At 42.3% G+C, this 26996-nt stretch overlaps 1 protein-coding gene across 4 annotated transcripts in view; it reads left to right on the top strand.

Annotated features, from left to right (window-relative positions):
• Positions 1 to 12761: 12761 nt before the first annotated feature.
• Positions 12762 to 26996, top strand: part of FAM114A1 (family with sequence similarity 114 member A1) — a gene marked incomplete at its 5' end in the record, with an annotated part of 52175 nt that continues 37940 nt past the window's right edge. For all 4 annotated transcript variants that reach the window (XM_084233131.1, XM_084233130.1, XM_084233132.1 and 1 more), the window contains 2 exons: positions 12762 to 13159; positions 23838 to 23925. In XM_084233131.1, coding sequence (XP_084089257.1) covers positions 12827 to 13159; positions 23838 to 23925 — 421 coding nt within the window. The remainder of the gene's footprint in view (positions 13160 to 23837; positions 23926 to 26996) is intronic.

The raw sequence follows: 26996 nt of genomic DNA, 5'->3' as shown, positions 1-26996 counted from the left end.
AACAGGAAATCTTCTCAGGCATGGGAGGGTCAAGCAAAAACTGACCAGCAAAAGGAGACTGAGGGCAGTGGGTCTCGGTGACCCCAGCAAGTCAGATTTGTGAAACAGGTGGAGGAAAAAGGGGTCATCTGTGATATCAAGGGAATTTCAAGCAACACTGAACTAAAGTATTTAAGAAACACACAATGCCGATGGGTCACGTTGCACAGTGGCTTACAAAAAATGCTCATCGGAGTATTGCAAAATAATGCTGGTGCTGGGGAACAAGGAAACCATTCTTGTTGGTACATTATAATTCCGAGAAATGTCTTTATGGAGACAAAACCCACAGCACCAGGTAATGGGAAGACAGTACAGAAGTGAAACAAACAGACGGTACAGTCCACTCCCCTGCAGCTTACTATGAGCTGTGTGGCTTCGGGGACGTGGCCTAACCTCACTGAGTCTCCATTTCCTCATCCATAAAATGAGACTTGTGCTTTTTAGGGAAGATAATGATTATAAAGTGACTGGAATAGTGATTGACACAGAAGAGAAGTCATTATAATAAGGAATATTGGAATCCTGCACAAGGCCTACATTTTCGTTTGTGGAAGTGGAAAGATCAGGGTATACTGTGGAATGAAGAAAAGCAAGGTGCAGAACAGCATGGGAAGTGTGACATCATTTGCATCAAATCTGGTCTGCCAGATGTTTCCATGGGTTATCTTTTTTTTTTTTTAAAGGATTATTTATGCATACAAGAGCTGGGGTATAGGCCAGAGGTGGGGGGTGGGGGTGGTGAGAGGATTCACCAGAGTTAAAAGGGATATAGTGGGGAGAAGAACAGGCCAACTGACTGAAATACACTGCTGAGGGGAGAAGTGGGTGAGGCAGGAGAGGTCTGCTGCGCCATGCAGGTGGATCCCTGGCAGGGGAGAACTGCTGCTGCAGTGGCTGCAGATTGCTTCATAGTGCTGAGACTTAACCCCTTGCACCACCCGGGAGGGCCCATGTGTTATCTACTTGCTAGGGATTGTTCTGAGTACTTTACAAATATGAACTAATGTAACCCTCATAAAAGCATTGTGAGATAAGTACCATCATTCTCTCCAGACTGGTAGTGGCAGGGCATTATGCCAAGTGCCTTATAAGACACACAGAGGAGAGGCACAGAGAGAGGGAAGCAGGCCATGGGAAAGTAGAGGCAGATGTTCTGTTCCCCACTCTGGCTCTGGTGAATTCTCTCACCCTCCCGCACTTCTGACTGTACCCAGTGCTTGTATAAATAAATAAATAAATAAATAAATAAATATATATATATATATATTTTTAAAAATCCTTAATTAAAAAAAAAGGAAAGTAGAATCAGAGATTGGCCCTGGGCAGCCACAAACCAAGATACCTGGAACCACCAGAATCTGGCTGTCCTACCAACACCTTGATTCTGGATTTCTGGCCTCCAGAACCATGAGGGGATATGCTTCTATTGTGCAAATTCATCTGTTTTGTGGTAATTCATTATGGCAATCACAGGAAGCTAAAAGGAGAAGCTACATTTATCCACTTATATTTGCACAAAAAAATCTTTTTTCTTGTTTTATTTTAGTAGAAGAGCCAAGAGATAGGTTTTTACTCACCATTTTATGGTCTTTTGACCTGTTGAATTATTTTACTGTGTACATGTATTACTATGTTTTTTTGATAATATAGTATGATAGTGGAATAAATAAAAGTACATAGCCTAAGGCCAGCAGATATACTGACAAAGCTGGAACATTATTTTGATGATTTTTACCTTTTTAAAAACTGCCTTTCTTCCATCAAAAATCAATAGTCATGTCTACCAACAGCTTTCAAACAAGTTATATTAAAATACAATTATGAATACAATACACAAACCACAAGAAATAAAATTGATACCTTAGTATTAAACATTGACATTAAAATCATAACCTTATTCCAAATTAGAAACAAAAGACTACTTAATCTGGGAGAAAATGTCTGCAACACATATGCTACAAAAGTATTAAAATCCAAAATATATAAAGAATTCCTTCAAATCAATAAGAAGATTACTAACAAGCCCAATGGGGGGAGCAGATTAGCAAAGGATATAAACAGAAGGATAATAAGAAAGGAAATAAAAATAGCTCAAACATAAAAGTAATGTGTTCTCATTAAAATGTGGGAAAATACAAATTAAGCAAGCAGTATATCCCCAAGATTGACAAAAATTAAAGCATCAAATAATATTAAATGTTGGTCAGAATGTGAGGAATCAAGAGCTCTCTTATGTGTCCAGAGATTCTGGGTTAAATAGTCTGGGATGGCGCTTATTTTAAAAGCTCTTGAGGAGATTCCATTCCAACTCCATAAAGGGTAGAGGACCAGGACACTCTGTACCCTAAATTCTATCTTTAACACATCGCCCTCTTGTGGTCCTATTTTTTCAACTACATCCCTCACACTTAGCTACCTGGGGTCATACTGTAAGTGTCCTTGACTCTCACTGCCACATCCAGATCGCAGCTTCTTCCGCCAACACTTGAAAACAATCCTCCTAGTTGCCATCATCCACAGAGCTCCGTCACTCCCTCTTTCATTGAGTATTTTAGCACCACTCACTGTTGAAGCCCAACACCTCCCCATCATAATTCTAACTATATAGAGATTCTCCCATTCTTCTTGCTTCTTAGTTCTTCAATATTCTCTTCATAATATCAATTGCCAGCACCCACTTTCCAGCTACCACCTCCAACTCTTCCCCTCCAGTGCCAACTATCTCTCACAGTCACTGCAGTGGAGCAATGAGCTGGCCAGTCATGACCCATCCTTCTAATCATCACTTTGCATTCACCCTCAGCCACTTGATTCCTCTCTCTCTTCATCCTAAGGTAAGTCCAACTCCCCACTGGCTGATACTGAGCCTGGATGGAGTTGGAGAAAATACGCACCCAAACTGACTTTCTCACTGAAATTCATGACTACATCCCAGCCCTAACACAGAGTGCAAGATCACCTCTCCTTACTTAACCCATTTCTCTCCCACTCTCCTATCTTACACCTCCTCCTCTATCACACTTCCAATACCTTCTCTTTCCTCCTCTTTATAAGAAAACTCCTCGAAAGAGTTGCTTGATTCCTTGGCTTCCATGATTCGCCTCCCAGGCTCTCAAACCCACTCCTATCAGGTTTCACCACACACCATTTCATAAAAATAACTCTCATCAAGGTCACCAATGACCAATGACATTGCTAAATCCAATGGTCAGTTCTCAACATACAGTTTAGTTCAAGCTAAGGATTATTATAGTATTCTCTATCTTTTTTCCACAGATTTGCCATATTCTCTACTTTTCTGTTTCTAAATACTTCAGAATTTTTTAATGAACAAAATGTTTTAAGTGGATAAAAATTAAAACTTTTGGGAAAAAACTGGATGGATTTGGAAGCACCTGGATTTGAGTTAAAAGGCATAAAATTTTCAGTCACCAATAAAACGTTGTTGCTAGAATTGTTCGGTTAGTAGTCTTTGATTGGAAGGGTGTGGTTTGGGTCAAAGGCAAAACAGAAGCTTGCCCTATAACAGGGTAAGTCTGTTTGGGCTGTTGCCACTTAGCACAGCAGGGAGGGCAGGTGTAGCAAAGGTGCTCGCTTTCCCTGGACAGTTGAGGAAGCCGCAGTAATGTGTCTGGTCTATGGTAGACCAAAACTCACCTGTTACACCTAAAATACAAGTGTTAACACGATTGCAGAAAGCAGGGGGAAATACGGTTTTTGAAAGTGATTTTGAAAGACAGTCTTTTAATTTGTGTTTTCCCTATCCGTTATATAAAGCTCCATATATGTATATACTTACAAGAATTTAGTTTGTTTTTTTTAAGTTTTTTTTTTATTATTTATTTATATAAGCACTGGGTACAGTCAGAAGCGCAGGAAGGTGAGAGAATTCACCAGAGCCAGAGCGGGGAGCAGAGCAGGCAGAAGGACCGAAGTACACTGCTGAGAGGAGCAGCGGGCGGCAGGAGAGGTCTGCGCGCCATGTGGGACCCTCGCAGGCAGCTGGGGATCGAACCTGCGCTGCAGAGGCTGCGGGCAGCTTCGCAGCCCAGTGCTCAACCGCTGCGCCACCAGGGGAGGCCCAGAAATTAGTTTTAAAAATGCGCTTTTATGAGCTTCCCTCTTAATATTTCACTGAACCCTGTCGTCCTTCCATGTCAACAAATTGGACGTACCATTGCAATTTTTAAAAAAGATTTATTTTATTTATGCATACAAAAGCTGGGGTGCAGGCCAGAAGTATGGGGTGGGGGTGAGAGGATTCACCAGAGACAGAGCAGGGAACAGAACAGGCAGACTGACTGAAATACACTGCTGAGGGGAGCAGCGGGCCAGACACGAGCGGTCTGCTGCACCATGTGGGTAGCTCCCTGGCTGGCTGGGGGCTGGAACTCGTGCTGCAGAGGCTGCAGAGGTTGCGTCTTAACCCCTTGCGCCACCAGGGAGGCCCTACAATTGCAATTTTTAATGACGACTGTTTGAAGTTTACTATAATTTACTTCACCAAATCATCACCGTGAGGCATTGAGATTCCGGGTTTTCCCTGGCACAAGCAACTACACTGAGCATCCTGGCAAATGCCTATTTGCGCATTTGACCGTTTCCTTAGAACAGATTCGCTGATGTGGAATTCCTGAGCTAAAGCTACAGGATTGAATTTTGATTCACATTTCCCAACTGGCCTTCTAAAAATTACTTTTGTTTGTCTGGTTGGTTGCTTTTAAAGCAGATTAAACTCCCCCTACACGAGACGGGGAAGCTGTCCCACGCCGACTCCGGAATCCGGAGCTTGCAACTCTTGCTGAACTTGAGCGACCCCTTCCCGGTGCATCAGTCTGTGGGGTTTGCCAGGCGCTTTAAAGGCAGACCAGGGATCCGGAGGAGCTGCGAGCCCCGCAACCAGTGGGTGGGGTGGGCGCCCCTCCGGCCCTCCGGGTGGGCACAGAGCCAAAAAGCAAAGTTTCCTAGAGGGTCGAAGCGCAGCTCCGGACCTTCCCAGTTGCAAGGCGGGGGTGTCAGGCGCCTCCACCGCGCCCCGGGCCGGGCGGGGCGGGGCGCACGGGGGGGCGGGGCCCTCTGAGGCCGGCCTGGGGGCGGGGCGCTCGGCCGGGCCGCCCGGAGCCCCCTCCGGGCCCGCCCCGGCCGCGTCCCCGCCAGCCCTGCCGACGTGGCGGGGCGGGACCCGCCCGGCGCTCCCGCGCGCCCTCGACCGCCCGAGCGGTAAGAACCCCGGGCGCCGGGTCCCCATCCCCTTCCCCGGGCGGGCGGGGGGTGCGGGCGCGGCCGCCGCGGGGTGGTGGGGAGCCCCTGCCGTCGCGCCCTCTCCTGGCCCCCGACTCCCGCCCGCCGCGTCGGGGAGAAGCCGTCGGCGGGGACTCGGCGCCGGGCGCCGGACCCGAGCTCCCGGCTGGGGGGTGAGGCCCCGGGAGGACGCGCCGCGCGGCCGAGGGCCCTGCGTGGGTGCGGGCGTGTGAGTGTGTGTGTGTGAGTGTGTGTCGCTCCGGGTCCACGCTCATGCACACACCCACACGCCCGCGCTCGGGGTCTGCCCCCTCGGCCGCGGGAGCCCCGGAGCCTGCCCGGCACCCAGAGCGGCACAAAGCAAGTCTGCAGAAGTTTCCCTGGGTCCTGGGTCCGAGCGAGAAGCCAGCTGCAGGGGCCCCGCAGTGGGGGACGCGGGGGGTGCGTGTCCCCGCTAGGCAGAGGCCTCCGGGGGTGCGCCTGCTCCTGCCCTCGGAAAACCGAGTTCAGGCCTTGACCTTCCGCCGAGCGCCTCGTCTCCCCTGCAGACCCTCACCCTGCGGGTCTCTCGTACCCCGGCCCACACCCTGAACTGGCAACACCTCGACTCCCAGCCCCAGCCCCGGGGTGGAGTCCTGCTCGCGTCCTCAGCTCCTACTCCCCCCCCCCCACCCACCCAAACGTCCGGTCTTCTCCCCCGGAGTCTGGTGAGTACTTCCAGCCATGTCAGAACCGGCGCCTGCTCGTCACTGCATTCTCTAGGAGTAGAAAGTCACCTCTGCCCGGGTGGGAAGGGCAGTATCTGTGCCCGGTTGATGCCATCAGTGCCCGTCCTAAGCATAAGGAGAGTCCAAGCAGGTGGCTTCTAAAATCATTGTCTCTTGAATTCCAGAAGCTCTCGGCCCTCCTGAGGACACGCAGAGGGAGACAGGCTTTCTCCTTGAGGCTGTCTTTCAGCGTCCCTTGCTTGCCTCTTAGCAGCCTCTTTCCTGCCTGGCCAAATGCATTCCACGCTCTCCTTTTTCCATCAAATCCTGAGCTCAGGAATCTGATAAACTCACATTGTAAGCGCCAAGCGAAGGCATGGAACTTTCAGGGTGGAATCCGAGGCACATGTGAGCCAGTGCAGAAAGAATTTGAGGTTAGGAGGGAGCCTTCCTGAACCCCAGGGACTCAGACCCTGAAAGCAGCAATTTATTTATAAGACTGGGCTCGAGTCAAACAATTTTTCTCTCGTATCAGTATCAAACAATATATTTTAGTTCAGTAAACAGTCAAGGGTCAGAAACCAAGCTATCATGATCCTGCAGAAGAGAATGACATAGAAATAAATGCTACAGAAGCTCATAAAACTGTTACAAAAACATAAAGGAGGGAGAAGTAACTTCTTTGAAGGAGTGAGCAAGTTAAGGGAAAGTTCTGAGTAAAAAAGAAGCATAAGGCATGAGAAAGAAATCTGGAGGCAGGCAGCCCAGAAGAGGAAGCAGCATAAGCAAAGGCAAGGAAGGAGCTGGGGAGGTTTGCCAGGCGGGAAGCCTGGAGAGGCAGGAGTGGAGTGCCAGTGTGCTCAGAGCTGTAGGGAGATTGAAGCCGGCACACCCGGGGCCGCAGAGACTGTGCACAGGTGTTTATACTTAATGCCTTTTCAAACCCTGGAATTCTGACTGCAGACCTGATGGACCTGCGGGAAGTAGAGTGGCGGGGATCCAGTGGACTGGTGGAGGGTTATTGGTGCTTTGTGGGGTGCACTGATGTGTTCACACATTTGAGGAGGTGTGAACCTGTACTCCTAAAATATATTCATGTTGTAAACCACTGTAACCTCAATTAAAACAACAACAAAACACCTAATAGCTTTTAAACAGGGAAGCAAATAGGTTCCGTGTATATTTCATGTGGAGGCTAGACTAGAACCTCGGGCCTGGCAGTGACATTGACAAGCTCCATAGGAATGCTTCCAACCTGCTCGAGAGTTTTTAATCCTCATCCTTCCAGAATTTTTGATCCTGGTCCTTCACTGACCACCATTTTTTTCTAATTAAGGAAAGTGATTTCACCCAGATTGTGTGTTACCAAATTCTTATGCTGCCAAGTGAGGCCATTTTAAAAAAATCCACACCATTGTTTTATAAATGAGACATTTTAATACCAAGAAAAGCATGAAGGCTAAACTTACAAGATAAAGGTAGACCTTTACATTTAATAAATTTAGATTGATGAAAAACTTGCTATCTTGTCCTTATTTTCCTCTGTCATCATGGACTGTTCCCAGGCATGCAGTCTGGGAACAAAGTATCCAGATCATTTTGTCCAGCCTTACTTTACTGTCCAAGGGACAGTGGTTCTAAAGCCCAGCTCTTCCCATCCGGTCACTAATCTTCTATGTGGCCTCTTGGCCCACCACACAGATGTCCATTCTAAGTACCTAGACTTCATTCCTGACGGTGAGGAATGATGATTTGCATGTGTTCCTGTGCCACCACGTCTGAATAATCATATCAAAGCCAATTTCCAGGCTCTGCCCTGCCTTACCCGAGACCAGCCTAGTTCAGGCACATCTTTCCCTTCCTTGATGTGCCATTTTGCATCATCGTTTAACTATTTCAGTTTAGCTGAAATCATTTCCTGGACCTTTACCAACCAATATGAAAACAGATTATTCTTTTTCTGAAGATAGTAAACATGTCTTCCATTGTAGACTTATTTTTGGAGGCATGCTGTTGCTGCTCCAATACCTAGCGTAGTTCTGGGAGCATTTTAGGTGATGAATGAATTTACTCATGAAAAACTAACTTATTCCCAGCCTACAAAGGCTTCTTTATATGCCACCCTTCCCCTCCTTGTAATTTACTGAAGAAGCCTTCCTGTTTCTGTGGGTTGAGTCTCTCTTGCCTCAAAGTCACAGGACATGGCTGCAGGGATCCATGTTCTAAATCATAAATCAGGCAGGGGAGGTTTCCAGTCTAACACCCATTAGCGCACCCAGGTAGAACTGGGGCCTTTCCCAGCAGACTCAGTGCATGTCACAGCTGAGTCCTGGTAGACTTGAGCATCACTGCTCAGAAACAGCTTTGCACTTAGCACAGTTTCTAATGATTTCAGATAAAAGGGCATAGTCAAAAAAGGATTAGAGTTCTCTTGTCATACTAACAACCAGAGTAGATAAAGGTCTGCCAGAGCAAACAAAAAAAGTTTGAGACTGGAGGGAGTGGGTAGGGAGAATTTGCTTTAGGGAAAATGGAAATCTGGCACAGGTAAAAGTAAATAAAGATTAGAGATGTGTACAATGTAAAGTTAAAAGTGGGCTGAATAGTATGACTTACACAGATGTCAAGATACAGTTTTTCTGAAATGTGTAAGTTGTGCATAAATATTGTTTAATAGTCTCAGTTCATTACCTTACAGCAGACTTTTTGGGTATTTCTGAAGTCACCATGAGTCCAGGTTCTCAGATGGAGTTCTGCCTTGCACTGACATGTATATTAGCATAGGGCTTGGTTATAGCACAGCTTGTTCTTGAAAGCTTGTTGAAGCCTTAGTTGACTGTCCTTTCAGACCTCTGGACCATTTTAGAGGCAGAACTCAGCTAGTTCCCTAATCAGATTTTGACGTACTCCCACAATCAACTAGAACAATGGGCAGTAAACTGTTAGACTCAATGTAATCTTATGCCTGGTACTGGAAGGGCAGAAGACACCTACCTCTACATTATTTCCCCCCCCAATCTGCCTATCTTAGGCACCTTCCATTTTACCAGTGAAAAAGGATTTCTAATATCCTTTATGCTAATTAGCATTCCCTACAGTACCTATCAGAGAGGGTAATAGTTTATCAAGATGAAGACATTCAATTACAGATTTTGAAATGCTAACTAAAGACCCGGGGAAAGTATATTTCTGCTTAGGACATTTCAGCTATTAACCAGCTGTCCTCCAGGGCATAAATCACAACTAACCCAAATATATGTCACATGGTATATGCTGAAATATTTTAGATTACGAACAGTATCACAACATATTTAGGCAAATCATATACAATGATGCTTTTTATTTGCCTGTGAATATTTTTCACAGTTAGGTTTATTGTCATGTTCCTCCCTATAAAAAGTGAAATCATTTGGAAATTTTTAATAGTCGAGGTTACTAAGGAATTTCAAAATACCTCACAAAGAAATGAAATGCCAGTATTTATGACTAGCTATTGAGGAAAAATAGAAATGAAAGTGATCTCAAAGCATCATTTATTCATGGCCCCATTCTCTTTATGTTCCTAGAACCAAGGTGAAGGATAAATTAAGACAGAGAACTCTCCAGGCTATGGCAGTCAAGCAATGTCCTAGGCCATGGGTCAGCATGTATTTTTTTTGTATGGGGCTAGACAGTCAGTATTTAGGGTTTTGCAACTTTGTGGGCCATATGGTCTTAGTCACAACTATAAGTTCCCTGTTGTTGTGCTAAAGAATCAGACAAATGAATGTGTCTCTTTCCTAATAAAATTGTAATTATCAAGACAGGTGGGGATCTGGCCAGCAGGCTGTAGGCCAGTACTGACTCAAGAAGTTTTCACGAAGATTCTATAAGCACCCAAATGACAATAGCTTTTCAAGTTCCCTACCTCAATTCTACCCCCTCCCATGAACCACAGTAACAACTACCCCTTTTCTGAACAGTGTCCTGACCATCTCATTAACAGACCATCTCCAGTCTTGAAGATCCTAAAGTTAATATACCAGCTAAAAGGAAGTATGCATTTTTTGCCTTTTCTACCTGTAGATTTCTTTTCAGGAATGTTATCACTAAATTCAAGTACTTTCATTTAGAAAGGTGCATTCAAGCTCAGTTAACTGGGAGGTGAAAGGACAAAAGACGATATGAGTCATTTTGGAACCACTTGTTGTAAGATAGCTCCTGAACAGTGAATGAGGGAGGTGGGGGAGTAATTTTGCTTTCATTTGCTTTCATTTCAAATATTTTTTAATTTACAATCTCCATGCAAATAGTAATATAACTCAACACACATACTTGCTGAGCTTCCCATTATGTCCAAGAAACCATGTTAAATTTTATAAAATTTTATTAAATATGAGAATATAAAAACAAAGCAAGAAGACACTCATCTTCATAGAATTTGTAGTATAATAGGAAAACAATCTAGGGACCCTAATCAAAGAGGATTGTAATGTTCCAGGTGAGACCGACAGAAAGCATTCTCAGTGTGTAGGAAAAGAAAATTACATGAAGTTAGGGGGAAAAAATGGAGAAAGTGGTTGTTTTTACTAGGACTTAAATGTGTAAAAAGTCAACATTGAACCAACAACCACCTGAGTATCTTTTGTGAATGCCAGACACTATAGTGATTCTCAAATAGTCTCATCTAAGGCTCTGGAAGGGCACAGGGGAGATCAGCTTGGTGAGGCCAGAGTGCCAAGGCCCCGGATGCCATTTGAAGTGCATGGCCTCATCTCAATAGTGATGAGGAATCCAGGATTCATAAGGAATCCTGATGATTTATTAACAGAGCAGTGAGTGACAAATAAGGAAGGATAGGGAAGTGAATGGGAAAATAACAGTAGAAAGATGACCCCAATATAAAAATCATTGATAGGAACCTTCCCAAGAGCCAGATCTGCAGTGGAGGCAGTGAGACTAGAAGTAAAATATGGACATAGATTCTGAGTAAACAGTCTCTTGGATTTGTGCACTGGTTGAATATAAAAGAACAGGTAGATGGCATTGTAGATAAGGTTCTCATGTGGTTAGATCTCAAAGTCAGATATGGGTTCAAATCTCAAATCTGCCACTTATTAAAAGTGGAACTTCTGAGCCTCCTTTGCTTCATCTATAAAACTCATCATATCTAGTCACAGGAGATGGTACATTTATGTCCTGGATTTAATAGGACCCAAGGAATGATTCTTGAGAGAATGAAAGTTTAATCAATGGCAGTAGTGAGGTTTTATACCTGGGTTATAGGGGACATCTAGGTGCTATAAAAAGAAGCACAAAAGTCAAAAGGGAGATCCTCGACAAACAGTAAGCCAACATATTTCCTCTTGGATAGGAACTGTTCAACTGATCATTAGAAATACTTATCCAGAGGTAGAGGGTTTTTTTTATTACAATGTTAAGATAAAACACTATATATTACATAGATCCTTAGCATATTAGCATATAAGTCACATAACACAAAATTCTCAGACTACAAAATTCACTCTTTTAAAGTATGTCCTTCAGCAGTTATTAGTATAGTCATAGTTATATAACCATTACCATGAGCTAGTTTTAGAACTGTGGCATCCAAAAATGAAATCCATACCCATTACCATCGCTCCTTATTTCCGTTCTCTTGGCCCCCAGAAACCACTAATTTATTTTATGTCTCTATGGCATGGGAAATAGATATTTGAGACTCACAACACAGAAGTGGTGTGTAAAACTATGAGAAAGGAATGTGATCCACCCTGGGAGAAACCATAGCAAGAGAAAGACCCAGGTAATCTTGGAGATTGGCCATTTGAGGACAGAAGGATTTGCATCTGCACTGAGAGCTTATCCTTACCACTGGGTCACCAGCATGTCCAATGGCGTCTCATTGCCATTTTAGCAGCCACTCTACCTCTGGATAAGTATTTCTAATGATCAGTTGAACATTTCCTCTCCAGAAGGAAATATGTTGGCTTACTGTTTCATATAGGATCTTGCATTCGGTTCAAGTGAAGGTGTTGGCAAGGCTGATTCCTTCTGGAGTCTGCAAGGAAAAAAGTTTTTTTGACTTTTTCAGAGTCTAGTGACCACCTATATTCCTTGGCTTGCGGTTCCTTGCTGCATCTTCAAAGTACATCACTTCAGTCTCTGTTTCTTTTACCACACTTTTTCCTCTTTGTCGTCAAATCTCCCGGTGCCTCTGTCTCAGAAGACACTTGTTATTTCATTTAGGCCTGCCAAGATGATCACCAGCAAAGTCCCTAATCACACCAGCAAAGTCCCTTTTGTCACTTAAGGTAACAGTCACACGTTCCAGGGATCCAGACATGGGTATCTTTGGAAGCTTCTCTTCAGCCTACCCCAAGATCACATAAAGTTTTTTTTGTTTTTGTTTTTGTTTTTTTTATAGAGGCATGTTTTATTTATTTATTTGTTTGTTTGTTTGTATGTTTATACATGCACTGGGTACAGTCAGAAGCGCGGGAGGGCGAGAGAATTCACCAGAGCCAGAGCGGGGAGCAGAGCAGGCAGAAGGACCGAAGTACACTGCTGAGGGGAGCAGCGGGTGGCAGGAGAGGTCTGCGCGCCATGTGGGACCCTCCTCTGGTGGCCGGGGAGCAGCCGGGGATCGAACCAGCACTGCAGAGGCCGTGGGCAGCTTCGCAACCCAGCGCTCAACCGCTGCGCCACCGGGGAGGCCCAAGATCACATAAAGTTTTATTGATGGAGAAAGTGTACCCCTATCAGATTTAATTGAATTATTCCAGACTTTGAATTAAGCTTAACAATTCAGATTAAACTGTAAAGCATTTGTTGTAATTGTATTGGCAGATATTAAAATGTCTGAAGATGCTGGTGACACCTTTGCCTCTGGAGACAAAGCAGAAATTACCCAAATGCCCAATATCGATTCTTTGCCTGAAGATGTGGGGGTCCACTGTGATTCAGCTGTGGTTTCTGAGGAACCAATTCCAGCTGACCCTGGAGGAGATGTACGTGAAAATGCAGTTGAGGCTACAGAGACTACTGACACTGAGCAGCCCATAGACACCAGTGCTGTGGAGCACCCCCAAAATGGAGAAGTGACAGAAGTGCTTGCTGAGTGCATTGATTCCGTCAGTCTAGAGGCAGAACTTGGATCTGAAATACCCCTGAAAGAACAGAATGAGCTGGTAAGAATGTTTCATACGACTCAGTTGAACCTAAGTTCCTGCTGATATCTACCATCAGCACAGCTTTGTGACAAGTTCTTCAGATGGTGATTGGGAGTTTAGAATATATATACTATATATATATATATAAAACACCATCTCCATAACATCACCACTGTCATCAGAAATGTGTTGTGTGATGAAAAAGACATATCTGAGAATAATTGGTGATTATAGTCATTATAGCAATTTGATAATTGTATTAATAATAACAGTCACAAATTATTGGACATGTTCTGTGTTCTAGGCACTGTGCATGATTCCTGGCTGTTATGTAAAAGCTCTTTGAGATTCTAAGCTGGATGTTATTAACCTCAATTTACAGACACAGCAACCAGGCTTGGAGATATTAAACAGCCCAGTAGGATGTTAAGCAAACAGAAGATATTATAATATTAAATATAATGAGTTCAATTATTAGTAAGCCTGTTCCACCCTAAATAATCAGTCTTTCTTTAATACCACTTAAATTTTAATGAATTTTTGCAGATCCACTATGGAGATGGTAAACATTCTGATCACTGCTTTATCATCACATACCACCTTCCAGGGACTAGAGGCAGTGCTCATGGTTGCCTTCTCCCTTCAGCGTTTACATCTGTCTCCCTGGGGGATAAGATAGACCGGTGTCTCCCAGCTGGTGCCTTGTGCCACATCAATACACTGTCCTTCCTGGGTTTTCCTGACATCCTCACCTCCACCTGTGTGGGGACTGGCAGGAGTAGGGAGGTACTCAGTATGAAAGGAGATGACTGCTCTGCTCCAGGCCTGCCTTCTTGAATGATGGTACAGAATGATGGAATCAGGGTCTCTTCTTTTGGCCAGCTCCAGCCCTATTGAACCTGAAGGGTAAACCGTAGATCACCTCCTTGAAAGAGCTCTGCTATATGCAGTAAGGGAAGGGTACCAAACGGGCAACCAAGGCCTGGACTTTCATTGGCCAGTCTATCATTAACTCCACGAGGTTGGACAAGATACAGCATCCCTCTATGCCTCTGTTTTTTCCTCATTTTCCTTTATTTTGCACGTGAAGACCATCAGTATGTTCTAAAGTTATGTGATTCTTTATTCAAAAGCTAGATTCCGTGCCTCAGTTTCCTCCAGAGGTTTGACGAAACTGTTGTAAGATGAAAGGGGCTTTCTCTGGGAGGAGAGTGTTTCCCATCACTGGAAATGTTTAAATAAAAGTCAACAGTCATTTGGGAAGAATGTCATTGATGGGTTTGAGGACCAGCTGGGAATTAGGATCAGATATGGTAAACATGTACCCCAAAGTTTGTATATGAGTTCCAACAGCTCAAAGAGCCTTTCATGGGCCCCTAAAGGGAGTAAAAACCAGTTAGAAGGTTCTTAACTCTAGCTAAATATATCAACACCTGGAAGAACATTAAAAAAAAAATTGATGCAAGGTTCTATAGTAGTCTGAGTCTCCAGAGAAACAAAACCAATAGATGATGATGGATGGATGGATGGATGGATGGATGGATGGATGGATGGATATATGTGTATACATACATTTATTATAAGGAATTGGCTCACACAATTATGGAGATCGAGAAGTCCCAAGCTGGAGACCCCAGAGAGCCCCATTATCATTCCAGTCCAAGCTCAAAGGCTTGAGAACCACAAGAGCTAAGGGTTTAAGTTCCAATTTGGATTCCAGTCCAAAGGCAGGAGAAACCAATGTCCCAGAGCAAAGACAGCGAGACATAGAGGAATTCTTTCTTATTAGAGGGCAGATTAGCCTTTTTGTTCAAGTCAAGCCTTCAGCTGATTGGCTGAGGCCCACCCACACTGGAGTGTGAACTTTATACTCAACTCACAAACTTGAATTTGAATAAAGAATCATCAGGTTTCCTTTTATGATTTTTTCAATAAGTGATCTTTCATTATCTTTCTGGCTCTAAAATTTTATGATAGTAAAATAATGCATTGAAAGCTTTTCAAAAAGCTTTTCAAAAACCAAACCCTGTTTGATTCTCTTCCCTTACTGCATGCAGCAGAGCTCCTTCAAGGAGGTGATCTACAGTTTACTCTTCAGAATCAATAGGGCTGGCCGAAGGAAGAGATGATTCCATCATCCTGTACCATCACTCAAGAAGGCAGGCCTGGAGCAGAGCAGTCACCTCCTTTCATCCTTTCATTTTTTTGGCCAATAAGATACCTTTTCATGCATAAATCTTTTTAAAAAAATAGCCACAGAACACACAGAAAATAAATATGAGCCATTTGTAAGCTTTGGGTTTGCAATTTGGTGCTGTTGGTAAAGAGATGGACCTAGAGATTATGTCACACAGTCCATCCAAATAGGGAAATGGCAGAGTGAGCATTTGAGTCATAACTTTCTCATGCCAGAGGCTCAATGCTGTCTTTCTATTTTGGGAAACGTTAGTTTTCAATTTTTATTTTAAATGCTACTCTTCACAATTTTTTATATATTAAGAAAAATACATCTGAGGGGCCTCCCTGGCAGTACAGAGGGTAAAGCCTCAGTGCTATCAAACTATCACCAGCCACTGCGGCATGAGTTTGATCCCCAGCCAGGGAGCTAACCCACATGGCGCAGCAGACCTCTCCTGTCTCGCCCACTGCTCCTCTCAGCAGTGTATTTCAGTAGATCTGCCAATTCTGTTCCCCACTTTGTCTCAGATGAATTCTCTCACATAATCCCCACCTCTGGCTTACACCCAGTTCTTGTATGCATAAATAAATAAAATCATTTTTAAAAAAAAGTATATGTTCCCCCAATGGAGCACATATGGACATATACAATCCAATTTCAGGTTTCTAATAATTCTAACAAGATTGTTCATGAAGGTTCCACAATCAAATGTCAGCATTCCCATACATATCTGCCTTCTTAAAATGTTTGAGCAAATTGAATGAATCTGCTTTTGAAAGCACTTTATAAACCTCCTCAATGCTACAGGGATAGAGACAACTGACATAACACTGATAGCACCTCAAGACTGTGAAAAGGTGAGCATTTCCTCATCAGGAAGCATCACAGAAGTGTCTGGGTGGGAGTGCAAATCCTGGATATAGAATTGAGCCTGTGGCTCTGGGTCTATGTGTGTGGTCCTGCATCAGGAGCCCAGACAGAACCAGGTGTGAGAGCAGCCCGTGAGCAGTTTCCACAAAGGACAGAAAGCAGATACTGCTGACTGGAAGGACCTAGAGCAGGGAGCTTGTCTTTCACCCAGGTTAAATTCAAACTCTTCTAAATAGATTCAAATTTAGTCTTTTTTAAAGGATTAGCAGAAAAGGGGATTCTACCAACTCTCGTGGCAATCTGTCCTTTTTATCTTAATAAGTATTAGCAGTAGTCAATGTTGTGCCTCACCCTCCAGCACTGTTCATTCATTTGCTCTGTTTTTTGCCCATTGTTGGCCTCTTACTAGAAATTTTTTTGCAGTGATGAAAACAATTTTTTTTTCTGTCGATCAATAAGAGAATGAATTTTAAAACATCTTGAATCAAAAGTTCGTTTACAAGTTGGTTATTTGGCTCTTAAATAAAGGTCCCTCAAAGAATGGCAAGTTCTATAGGAAAACAGGCAGACTCAAAAACCTGTTTGATTACAGATGTATCTAAGCCTAAATGAATCTCATCACCCCTTTTAAAAAGTTTCTATGGCAAAATGTCTGCTTTTGAAAAACTTAGTAGAGGAAGCTTTGAGCTATCTCTTCTCTCCATAATCTCACCGTCATATCCTATAAATGAAATCAAATATCAAATCACATTGTACTACACTGTTAAAATTAAGTATAATTAGTAAGAGAGTTAAACATAGTTCATGAGAACTATTCCTCATGGGAATTTACAAATGTCCCATTGCTCCGTCCTTTCAGTCACTTTGGCCACCACCCTGAGTGAAAGATTCACTCAAGACAAATGTGCAGAACTTTAGAGGTAAGATTTTTTCCCCCCTTATATCTGGCAAGAAACCAGAATTCCCCAGAGTTCAGAACTGGATAGATAACCATTTAGCACAGAGCAAAATTCTTCCTAATACTTTATTCATATGTAAAGGTAGGAAGATAGTCTGAAAAATAGTTCCCATCCAAAATCTTGAGGGCCTTTCTTTAATTTCACCATCTTTCACCCCCTTCAGATAGCCAGAATGCTAGATAACAGAACAATGTTTTTATCAGTTAAAACTCATTTCTGCGGGCCTCCCCGGTGGCGCAGCGGTTGAACGCTGGGTTGCAAAGCTGCCCGCGGCCTCCGAGGCACCGGTTCGATCCCCGGCTGCTCCCCGGCCACCGGAGGAGGGTCCCACATGGCGCGCAGACCTCTCCTGCCGCCCGCTGCTCCCCTCAGCAGTGTACTTCGGTCCTTCTGCCTGCTCTGCTCCCCACTCTGGCTCTGGTGAATTCTCTCACCCTCCAGCGCTTCTGACTATACCCAGAGCTTGTATAAACAAACAAATAAACAAAACAAACAAATAAATAAATAAAAATACATGCCTCTTTTAAAAATAAATAAATAAATAAAACTCATTTCTGCAATTCAATATGCTAATTAGAAAGTATCAGGTGCAACTCTGGCCTGTACCCCAGTTCTTGTATGCAGAAATAAATAAATCTTAAAAAAAAAAAAATTTCAACAAAAGGGTTAGGGAAAAGTTAAAACTTGCAACCTGACTATAGATCTGAGGCTTACAGAGGGGAGTTAGGGGAATTGGGGGAGAGGGGTCAAAACAGGAGAAACGAGCACAAGGGACTATGGTGATGGATCACGGGTACTACAGGGACTATCCCTGAGGAGAGAAATCAAATATGTTAAGAAAACAATAAATAAGTTTAATTAAAAAAAAGTTCAAATCGACTTTATATACACTCTTCTCTGATATCAGAAGCTGTAATCTGTGCCTTTAAAAAGATGCAGGAAGAAGCAGGGAGTACAGCTGAGACTTGGGGAGGCAGAAAAAAAAAAAAAAGAAAGAAAGTATCAGGTGTTAATACAGGTACAGATAATGGAAGTGCTTGTTATAGCTGCCTCTGATTAGGATGCCAGCTAAGGACCACCCTGAACTATGTATATTTTATAGCAATGCGGGAAACATTTGGATTGTAGCTTAATCTAAGGAGCCACATAATTTTGTAATAGGCATGCTAAAATAAAATCATAACTCACAGAAGAAAGGGGGAGGGAGTAAGAGTCAGATGATAGGGCATGCAAGTCATAAGAATATTTTAAGTGTGCAAAAGTGGTTCAGCTTCAGATGCTCTGACAGGTCAAGAAATAAAATGACTAATATGTATCCATGGCTTTTACTACAAGGAAGCCATTGTGACCTTGATGAGGAATGTTTCATGAGGCGGTAGCCATGAGAGAGTTACTGTGGTCAGTGGAAAAGTGAAGGGGTGCAGGGTGGATATGGAAGATCCTTTTCTGAGAGCTGAAGAAGAAAGAGAGGGACCAGAAACAGATGTTTGAAGGAAATGTTTGGTTATTGTGATTTTCATTTATTGATTTTAAGATGAAGGATGAGCATGATTAAACATGGACAGTACCCAATAGAAAGAGAAAAGTTGGAAAGCTAAGACAGAAGGAAGAAAGACCAGGCTCCCAGACTCGGAGGCAGTCAGGTGGACGTGGTCATTTAACTCAGGGGAAGACATTGCTTCCATAATGATAGAAGAGAGGAAATAATTATGTAGCTATGAATGGGGATGCAATAAATTAGTTTTGAGTTTAGATTAATGGTTTTTGATAGAGTTCGGTGTACATATGTTGTTTGCATAAAAAGGACTAGTTAAACTTTTCATTTGGTTTAAAGAATTGGTGTCCCAGTTATGAAGGTTACAAATTTAGAAATTCAGTTCCTCCAAGGCTTTACATTCATCTCACAAATCTTATTCTATTTAGAAGCCTAGCAAAATTGAGCAGTCACTTTCAGGGGCTTTTTACCAACTTAAACACATTCAAATGTTTTTGAACTGCATCTATAAATTTAATATATTCTATTTCCTTTTGAAGTATGTAATATATCTACTTAAACAAAGCCTTGCTAAATCTTTAAAAATTTTGTTACAAATCTATTTAAATAAGAATTGTAGTAAATCTATTAAATGTATAGAATGAATATAAAATCTTCTTACATGTTATAATAATATGCATAAATTTAGGAAGATTTCACTTAAAATCAGAAGTCTAATAATTTAATTATTCAACATTTGTCACTGTAGTCAAGTTCATTAAGCATTAGTAGTACAGAAAAGACCAAATAGTCACAAAAATATTAATAGCATAACTTTGATGCTCTAAGTTTTTTTTTTACTTTCTATTTTAAGTCTTCCCAAAGTTAAAATGATGCATATTCACAAAGGAACAAAATTACCTGGAAATAACAGGCCATTTTCAAGCAAGTATTTTGATGTAGTTTCAGGTATCCAGAGCAATTTATATACCAACCCTTTCTTTGGAGCAGCTGTGTCATGAGTTACAAAACCTAAAAGGATTTGACCTTAAGGTCCCATTGCACACATTCCTACATGAAAATTGTACACAGTACTGATTCTTGATCTACTTAAGGAAATAAGACAACCAAGTTGACCTTTGATCTTATGACTGCTACATGTATTTTCCAACTAAATGTTAAAGAACTTTGAATTAGATGGAATTCTAAGATTTGTATATTTTTTTCTAATGATGCCCTTGAACTAAAATAAGCCTACAATAAGTAAATATATGTTCTGTTTAATGATAAAGACCAGTAAATAGGATACTATATATAAAAATATCTTTTCTATTTAATGACCTTTGAACTGGATGGAAGGTTGCATTCATTCACATTCTTAGGACCACACAACAGTAATAGATATTTAAATGATGTCTTGTTGTTTAACATAAATCTTGAAGTTTGGCTATCCCTCGTGACCAATCTAAGTATGATTTATTGTTACAAAATGAGACCATTCTCCTGAGAGTTTATTGGAAGGGGCAGGAAGTTGAGAGGATTCTCATCCGATGACTTTTGTTTTCTCTATGAATTAAGATATGAAGCTATCTGTTGAAGTGGGGCTAACATGGGATGAGGTTGAGAAAAAACTTTAAAATGATCATATTTGATCATGGTAGATCTAAGTAGAACTATGTTGCCTACTTTACAGTCTCATAGTGTTTGACATTAAAGTCATGGAAAGTGGAAACAATACTCGTGGAGACATTTATAATTCATGTTGAACATGTAGTTTGTATGGTTTTTATATTAAGTGTGCACATTTAACCATTGGAGTATTTGCCACTGATGACAAATATTCTTCGTAGCAGATCAAGAGGTTACAGCTCAATGTCAAAGGAGCTTTATTAATAAAGCAATTGCAGTAGTCATGATACTGCAAAAAGTTCTAGACTCATTTAACATTTATTTCCATTTGCTAGTCAATTACCAGCTGTCAGAGTATATTAAGTATTGTAAATTTGAGTCTGAAGCTGTCACTCCTAAGTGTATTAACTCTCCCTAATCACATAGGTAGTGATTTGTCCCATGAAAGAATGATATTAATCACAAACTTACATCTGTCTTCATGATGGTGTAAAATTGCTCCTGGCTTCCATTGCCAAAGTGAAGTAAATCAATATAGACACCAAAAATGAAAGCAGACAGTCATGAATCATAAGTATTTCCATTCATGTTAACAATATTCTCATTGTTTCCAGAGAAAAAAGGTAATGTCAGCCAACTTTCAAAGCTTTTTGCTTTTTAGTGTTAAATATAGTTTATTATTACTAGTAGTAGTATTGCTAGTAAACATTTATGGAGGAATTACTATGCTCAAAATTTTATAAGAATTGTTTCTTTTAATCTTCACAATAACCCTGTGAGAGTATTGGCTCTTATATTACTATAACTTGAATTTTCTAATGAGTAAATGATAGCTTTAAAGACTTGAGTTAACTTGTTGCCCAAAATGGTAGAGCCTGGGGCCTCCCTGGTGCTGCAGGGGTTAAAATCTCAGCGCTATCAAGCTATAGGCAGCCACTGCCCCAGGAGTTCTATCAGGTGGAGTTTGATTCCTGGCCACCCCGCCAGGGAGCTAACCCACCCACATGGCGCAGCAGACCTCTCCTGTCTCACCTCTGCTCCCCTCAGCAGTGTATTTCAGCAGATCTGCCTGTTCTGTTTCCCATTCTGTCTCTGGTGAATCCTCTCACCCCCTGCACCTCTGGCCTACACCCCAGTTCTTGTATGCATAAATAAAATAAATCTTTAAAAAAATTAATGGTAGGGGCCTCCCTGGTGGCCCAGCGGTTGAGCGCTGGGTTGTGAAGCTGCCCGCAGCCTCTGCAGCGCTGGTTCGATCCCCTGCTGCTCCCCGGCCACCGGAGGAGGGTCCCACATGGTGCGCAGGCCTCTCCTGCTGCCCGCTGCTCCCCTCAGCAGTGTACTTCAGTCTGCCTACTCTGCTCCCCGCTCTGGCTCTGGTGAATTCTCTCACCCTCCCGCACTTCTGACTGTACCCAGTGCATGTATAAATAAATAAAAATAAATCTTAAAAAAAATTATAAAAAAATAATTTTTAAAAAATTAAAAAATAAAAATAAAAAATTAATGGTAGAACCTGGAGTCAAATCCAAGTAATTTAATTCCCTTACCTTTTTTCTTGACCACTAGTCTACACTGGCACATGGTATATGATAGTTACTCAGTAAATCAGTCAGGAATGTATTTGGATGCAAGTAACTAAAATCTAACATTTAATAGGTTACAAAACAGCTATTTATTATTTCTAACTTAAGAAAGAATGGACATAGGTAGTTACTCACACTGGTTTAGTAGCTCAGAAGTACCAGAACCAAGACTCTGTGATTCCCTAGCTTTTCTCCCATGGAAGCAAAAATGGCTGCTTCTGTTTCACATGTCCACATTCAGGGCAGGAAAAAGGGTGGGGGGAAGAGTTGTAGACAACCATAAATTGGAAACACCTATAAGATAGATGATAATCTATCATGAATGCAAAAAATTCCCCACTTATATCTCATTAGTCAAAACTATTCCATGTGGCCACCCTATCAAGGGAGGAAAGTTGGGAATGACTGATGGGCCAGCCTTGGGTCAAAAGCTACAGAAGCTACATATTCTGTAGAAATTTTTCACTTCCCTAACTCCTCTCTCTTTTTGGGGGGCGGAGGCAGGGAATGAAAGAACTCAATTCCTAATCCTACAGCCGCTAATGTGTTCTTGCCTCATTTTCTTTTTTTTTTTTTAATTTTTTTAATTTTATTTTTTAAGATTTATTTATACAAGCACTGGTACAGTCAGAAGCGCAGGAGGGTGAGAGAATTAACCAGAGCCAGAGCGGGGAACAGAACAGGCAGACTGACGAAACACACTGCCAAGGGGAGCAGCGGGCGGCAGGAGAGGTCTGTGCGCCATGTGGGACCCTCACCCGGTGGCTGGGGATCGAACCGTCGCTGCAGAGGCTGCGGGGAGATTCGCAACCCAGCGTTCAACCGCTGCGCCACCAGGGAGGCCTGTTGCCTCATTTTCTAATATATATTCCTGGGTAATAAGGGAAAAGTTGTGGTACCACACTTTGATCCAAGACACATTGTTTGCAAGACTATTTTTACAGATACTATTGCACACCTAAGAAAATGGATGACTTTCAGCCTTTTATTCAACAACAAAAAACTTATCAAGCACTGATTATATGTCATATATAAGACCTTACCAAAGTCAAAGTCTCCTAAGTTCTGGATATACATCAGTGAACAAAATATTTGAAAGATAGTGGGGGAGAGAAAGAGTATAACTCAGTATCACTCAATCACTGTGTGGGAAATTCAAGGAACCCAAAAATGATAAAAATGCAGCAGAGCCCTGAGGAGGAATAGGAACCAGAGGCTGATAAGCGATTAGGAATCCCAGCAGCCTCTCTGAGCATTTCGCCTTCATTCTGCACAGTCTGCTTTCTCTTCAGTCTTAGTCTGCAAAGAGGATATAAGATGGTTGCCCCATATTGCTTGAGTTTCATCTCTATCCAAGCAACCATGTCAAGTTGAGCCAGATTCTCTCATTGCCAATCCAAATACCTAGCAAGCCCAGGGACAGTGAGAAAGAGAAAAGAGGAGTTACTGTAAATGGAATGAATACCTCAAAAGCCTTCTTTTGCTGATACCCAGCTCCAGGCTTATCCATGCATTTCTAGACTCTGCCTATTGTCCGTGCCAAAGTTCTTCCTACTACCCTAGAGATTTCCCAGTTAACTCTACTTTGAGGAGCACATTTGTTTATTTCTGTAAAAATTGCCAGAGTCAAGGTGTTTTTTTTTTAATTTTTCAAGTCACTCTTGTGCCCTAGTACATAGTAAATCTCTCCTTGTCCCAGAGTCTTTCACCTGTCTTCCAAATAATGGGAAATTGAGAAGTGAGATCCTACTCCCTTCTCATTTCATACCAAGCCCTCAAAACCAACACCACTACTAATGAATTTGGTTCCAAAGTACACATTGTAATATAGGTTGGTGTAATTTTTTTTTTATGGCCCTTATAAACTCTAAGCCAGTGAGATATGGTGGTTGGTGATTTTTCTTAAACCTTCTCTTTGTTTTAAACCAATGAGTGTTTTTCCATTCAAGGATAAACTGTATCACTGACCTTTGGCTAATCTGTTTTTCTGCAGGCTGAGGCTGTGGATTCCCCTCCACGTGGTGGGGGCTGGGCAGGCTGGGGCTCGTGGGGCAAATCACTGATCTCATCAGCATCTGCCACAGTAGGTAAGCATTATATGTTGCATTTGAATGGATGAAGTTCAGAAGCCTAATAGGATATGACATTTCAATCATACCATGGACTGACAGTTTAACACTAGCCCATGGGATAATAGAAGCAAATTATTTTCTGTGATTACTATTCTAAGTGTTTCCTTCATGTATATTAACATGTTCATTCCTCAAAATAACCCGGTAAGGAGGTACTCTTATTTTTTCCATTTTAGAGATAAGGAAGCTAATTCACAGAGCCTAAGACCTTACCAAAGTCAGAAGTAGCTGCATTTGAACCAAGTAGTATGACTATTAACCACTATATTTGTAAGAGCAGGACTGGCCACAGGGCAGGTTTTCTGATCCCATGCAGACCGGGTAAAGGAGGAGTCAGAGTCCTCAGTGGTTTTGCAGGTTTTTTATTGGGGTTCACCAGGCATATGGCAGGCAGGGGTGCTGGCTGGGGGCTGGGGCTGGGGGCTGGGGCCTCCCAGCCCCCAGCAAGTCTTCACTCTATCTGAGCTCTCTGGAGTTCGTTCTGCTGCTTCTCGGCTTCTCTTTAGGCTTCGGCTTCGGCTTCGGCTTCGGCTTCTACTGCTGCTCTTGGCGTCCCCGTGACGCCGCCCTTAAAAGCAAGTCTTAGCTCAGCTGAATCCCATCTACCTATGCCCACACCCTATTCCAGGTGCCCGCCATCAGGCATGCATTCAGGACAAGGATCCATCATCTATCCTGATGGCGGAAGGGCAGAAAAGCCTGACATTTTCTTTACCCTACAATATTACATTGCTTCTTAAAATATAAGATTTGGGCTTTTGCAGTATCTTCTTAAAGCGTTGTGCTTATCATCCAACTTGAATGTTTTAAAACGTATCTATCAAAGACACTTCAACAACAGGACATTGAAATAAAATAAAAAATATGCAGGCAGGAATGACATATTATAAATGTAATATATTATATATTATATATATATATATATTCCAAGGCTAATAGAGTTACTGTAATAAGCATTGATCTTAACTCTGAACTTCTGGCTATCTGCAAATTACGTATTTCTCGTTGAATGACAAAACAAACTTTATTTTACCTAAGTTAATAAAATTTCTTGATATTAAAGTTTTGATGAAGCCACATGTATTGGTTTTCATACAAAGAGATATATCATGGACAAAGTCCTCATTGGTGCAGGCTTGTCAAAACACCCTCATGTGATTATTTGTTATATCCACTCTCCCTGAAGACTGAAGGTACAACATCACCTAAGATAATTTCACCTTCAAGGTGCAGAGTGAGAAACAGGACAAGGGAAGCCACAGGTAACATAGTTTTCAGATCCTCTAACTCAGGTATTCTCAGAGGATAGTCCATGGCCAAGAAGATCCTGGGACAGGCCATGTATTGATTCAATTCATTCTTATTCCTAAAACCAGGAGGATAAGAAGGCCTGGTGTTCTCTAGCCACTTCCGTGGACAGTGGTCACGAACAGTGATTGAAAGGCCAGATGTCTAATTTGATAGAATTTGCACTGCCTGGAGAATGGGTAGATTGCATTCCCCTAATTCCATGTCTGTCAGATATGAAGAGCGCTCTGGCAAGCAGTGAACAGTGGTCAAACAGTGCTGGCCTCTCTGCAAGATCCTTGGAGCAGGTCTTACTCTGTTGCTAAATGAAGGAGCTCGGGATGCCATGGATACTATACATGCAGATGGCAAACTTAACCAAATTAAAGGAGCCTCTTTTATTTTTCTGAACAGGACAGAGTCCCTTCCTGAAAATAACAAGTCTCTAAAGCCATTCTGCTTTTAAGGAAAACTGTTTGAACCTAGTGGCTCTCAAATGGAATTTGCCATGGGCAGTACTTCGGACTGGCATGCTTTCTGAGCCAAAAGCTAAAAATCTGAAATATTAAAGTTTTTGAAAGGAGTAAGTCATGAAACAGTAAATAGTATGGTCACCAAATTATACAGCTCTCTACATGGTTTATGTCACAAAACAGGCAAGTGTTCTGGATGCTTCTGGATGTTATCATCTCCAGAACTGTCCTGGCTTATAAATTCAGTGCTAAAGAAAGTTCTATCACAGACAGAGGATTTACACTCATTGAAATTTTAAGTGTAAGTTCCTTCTGTAGCAAATACAGAAATCAGTTGCCTTCAGGTAGCAGCTGCAGGTGGGTTTTGCTTGGTTGGTTGGTTGGTTTCTTTGACACACCTCCAGGTACACCTGCCTGTCACTACTTTGCCCCTGGTTGGTCTCTGCTGTTTTTTCCCATTAGCCAGTGGCTACTCCTCATTATGTGACTTGTGCTTTGCCAGACACTTACAAAGGTTTCCATTCCCCAGCAGACAGTTTGCTGTTGAATGTATCATCCAGTCTTTGGTATCCTGTTGAAATCTGACCTTTGCACATATGCAGCCTGGTGCAGCCTGGGCCCAGTGGACTCTGCTCCAAGGCCCCTGGGTTCAAGTCTAACCAGTAGATGCTGCTGCTTTTACTGATTAAAAGGCAGGATGTGATTTCTGTGCAGGGCACACCCACAGTGGCAGGCACTCTTCTTTCAACTTGATCTGAAATCAGTGTCTTAATCTCTAGCTTATGCTTGTGTTTCGTGTTGCTCTTGAAATTTCCCTGTTAGACACCACGAAGGTGATAAATTTGTAACTTATTAATGTCATAACCACTTAAAACTTGTGGTGGTGCTAGCTTTGCTCTGTGTAGTAATTGATGCAGAAGAGGCCTGAGAGCTAACAAACAGTCCCTCAACCAACATGGCCATCGTGCTAGTCACTACTGGCCCTTTCTACGGTTGGTGGAAATAGGTTCTCTGGGACTGACATTTGAACATTGCCCCATGAAATAGGAGGATGAAGCTCAATAGGCCCTCTTACATTAGTTTCTACTGCTGGGTAATAAATTACCATGCATTTAGAAGCTTAAAACAACATACGTGGATTATCTCAGAGTCCCTGTGGGTCAGGAGTTCAGGTACAGGAGAGCTGTGTCCTCTGCTCAGTATTGTATCAGGCTGAAATGAGAGTGTCTCACCCGATATTTTGAGTCATCTTTCAAAATTATTCAA

Source organism: Talpa europaea, assembly GCF_964194135.1.
Source record: "Talpa europaea genome assembly, chromosome: 5".
In the NCBI taxonomy this organism is placed as follows: domain Eukaryota; kingdom Metazoa; phylum Chordata; class Mammalia; order Eulipotyphla; family Talpidae; genus Talpa; species Talpa europaea.
This window is presented reverse-complemented; position numbering and strand designations above follow the sequence as displayed.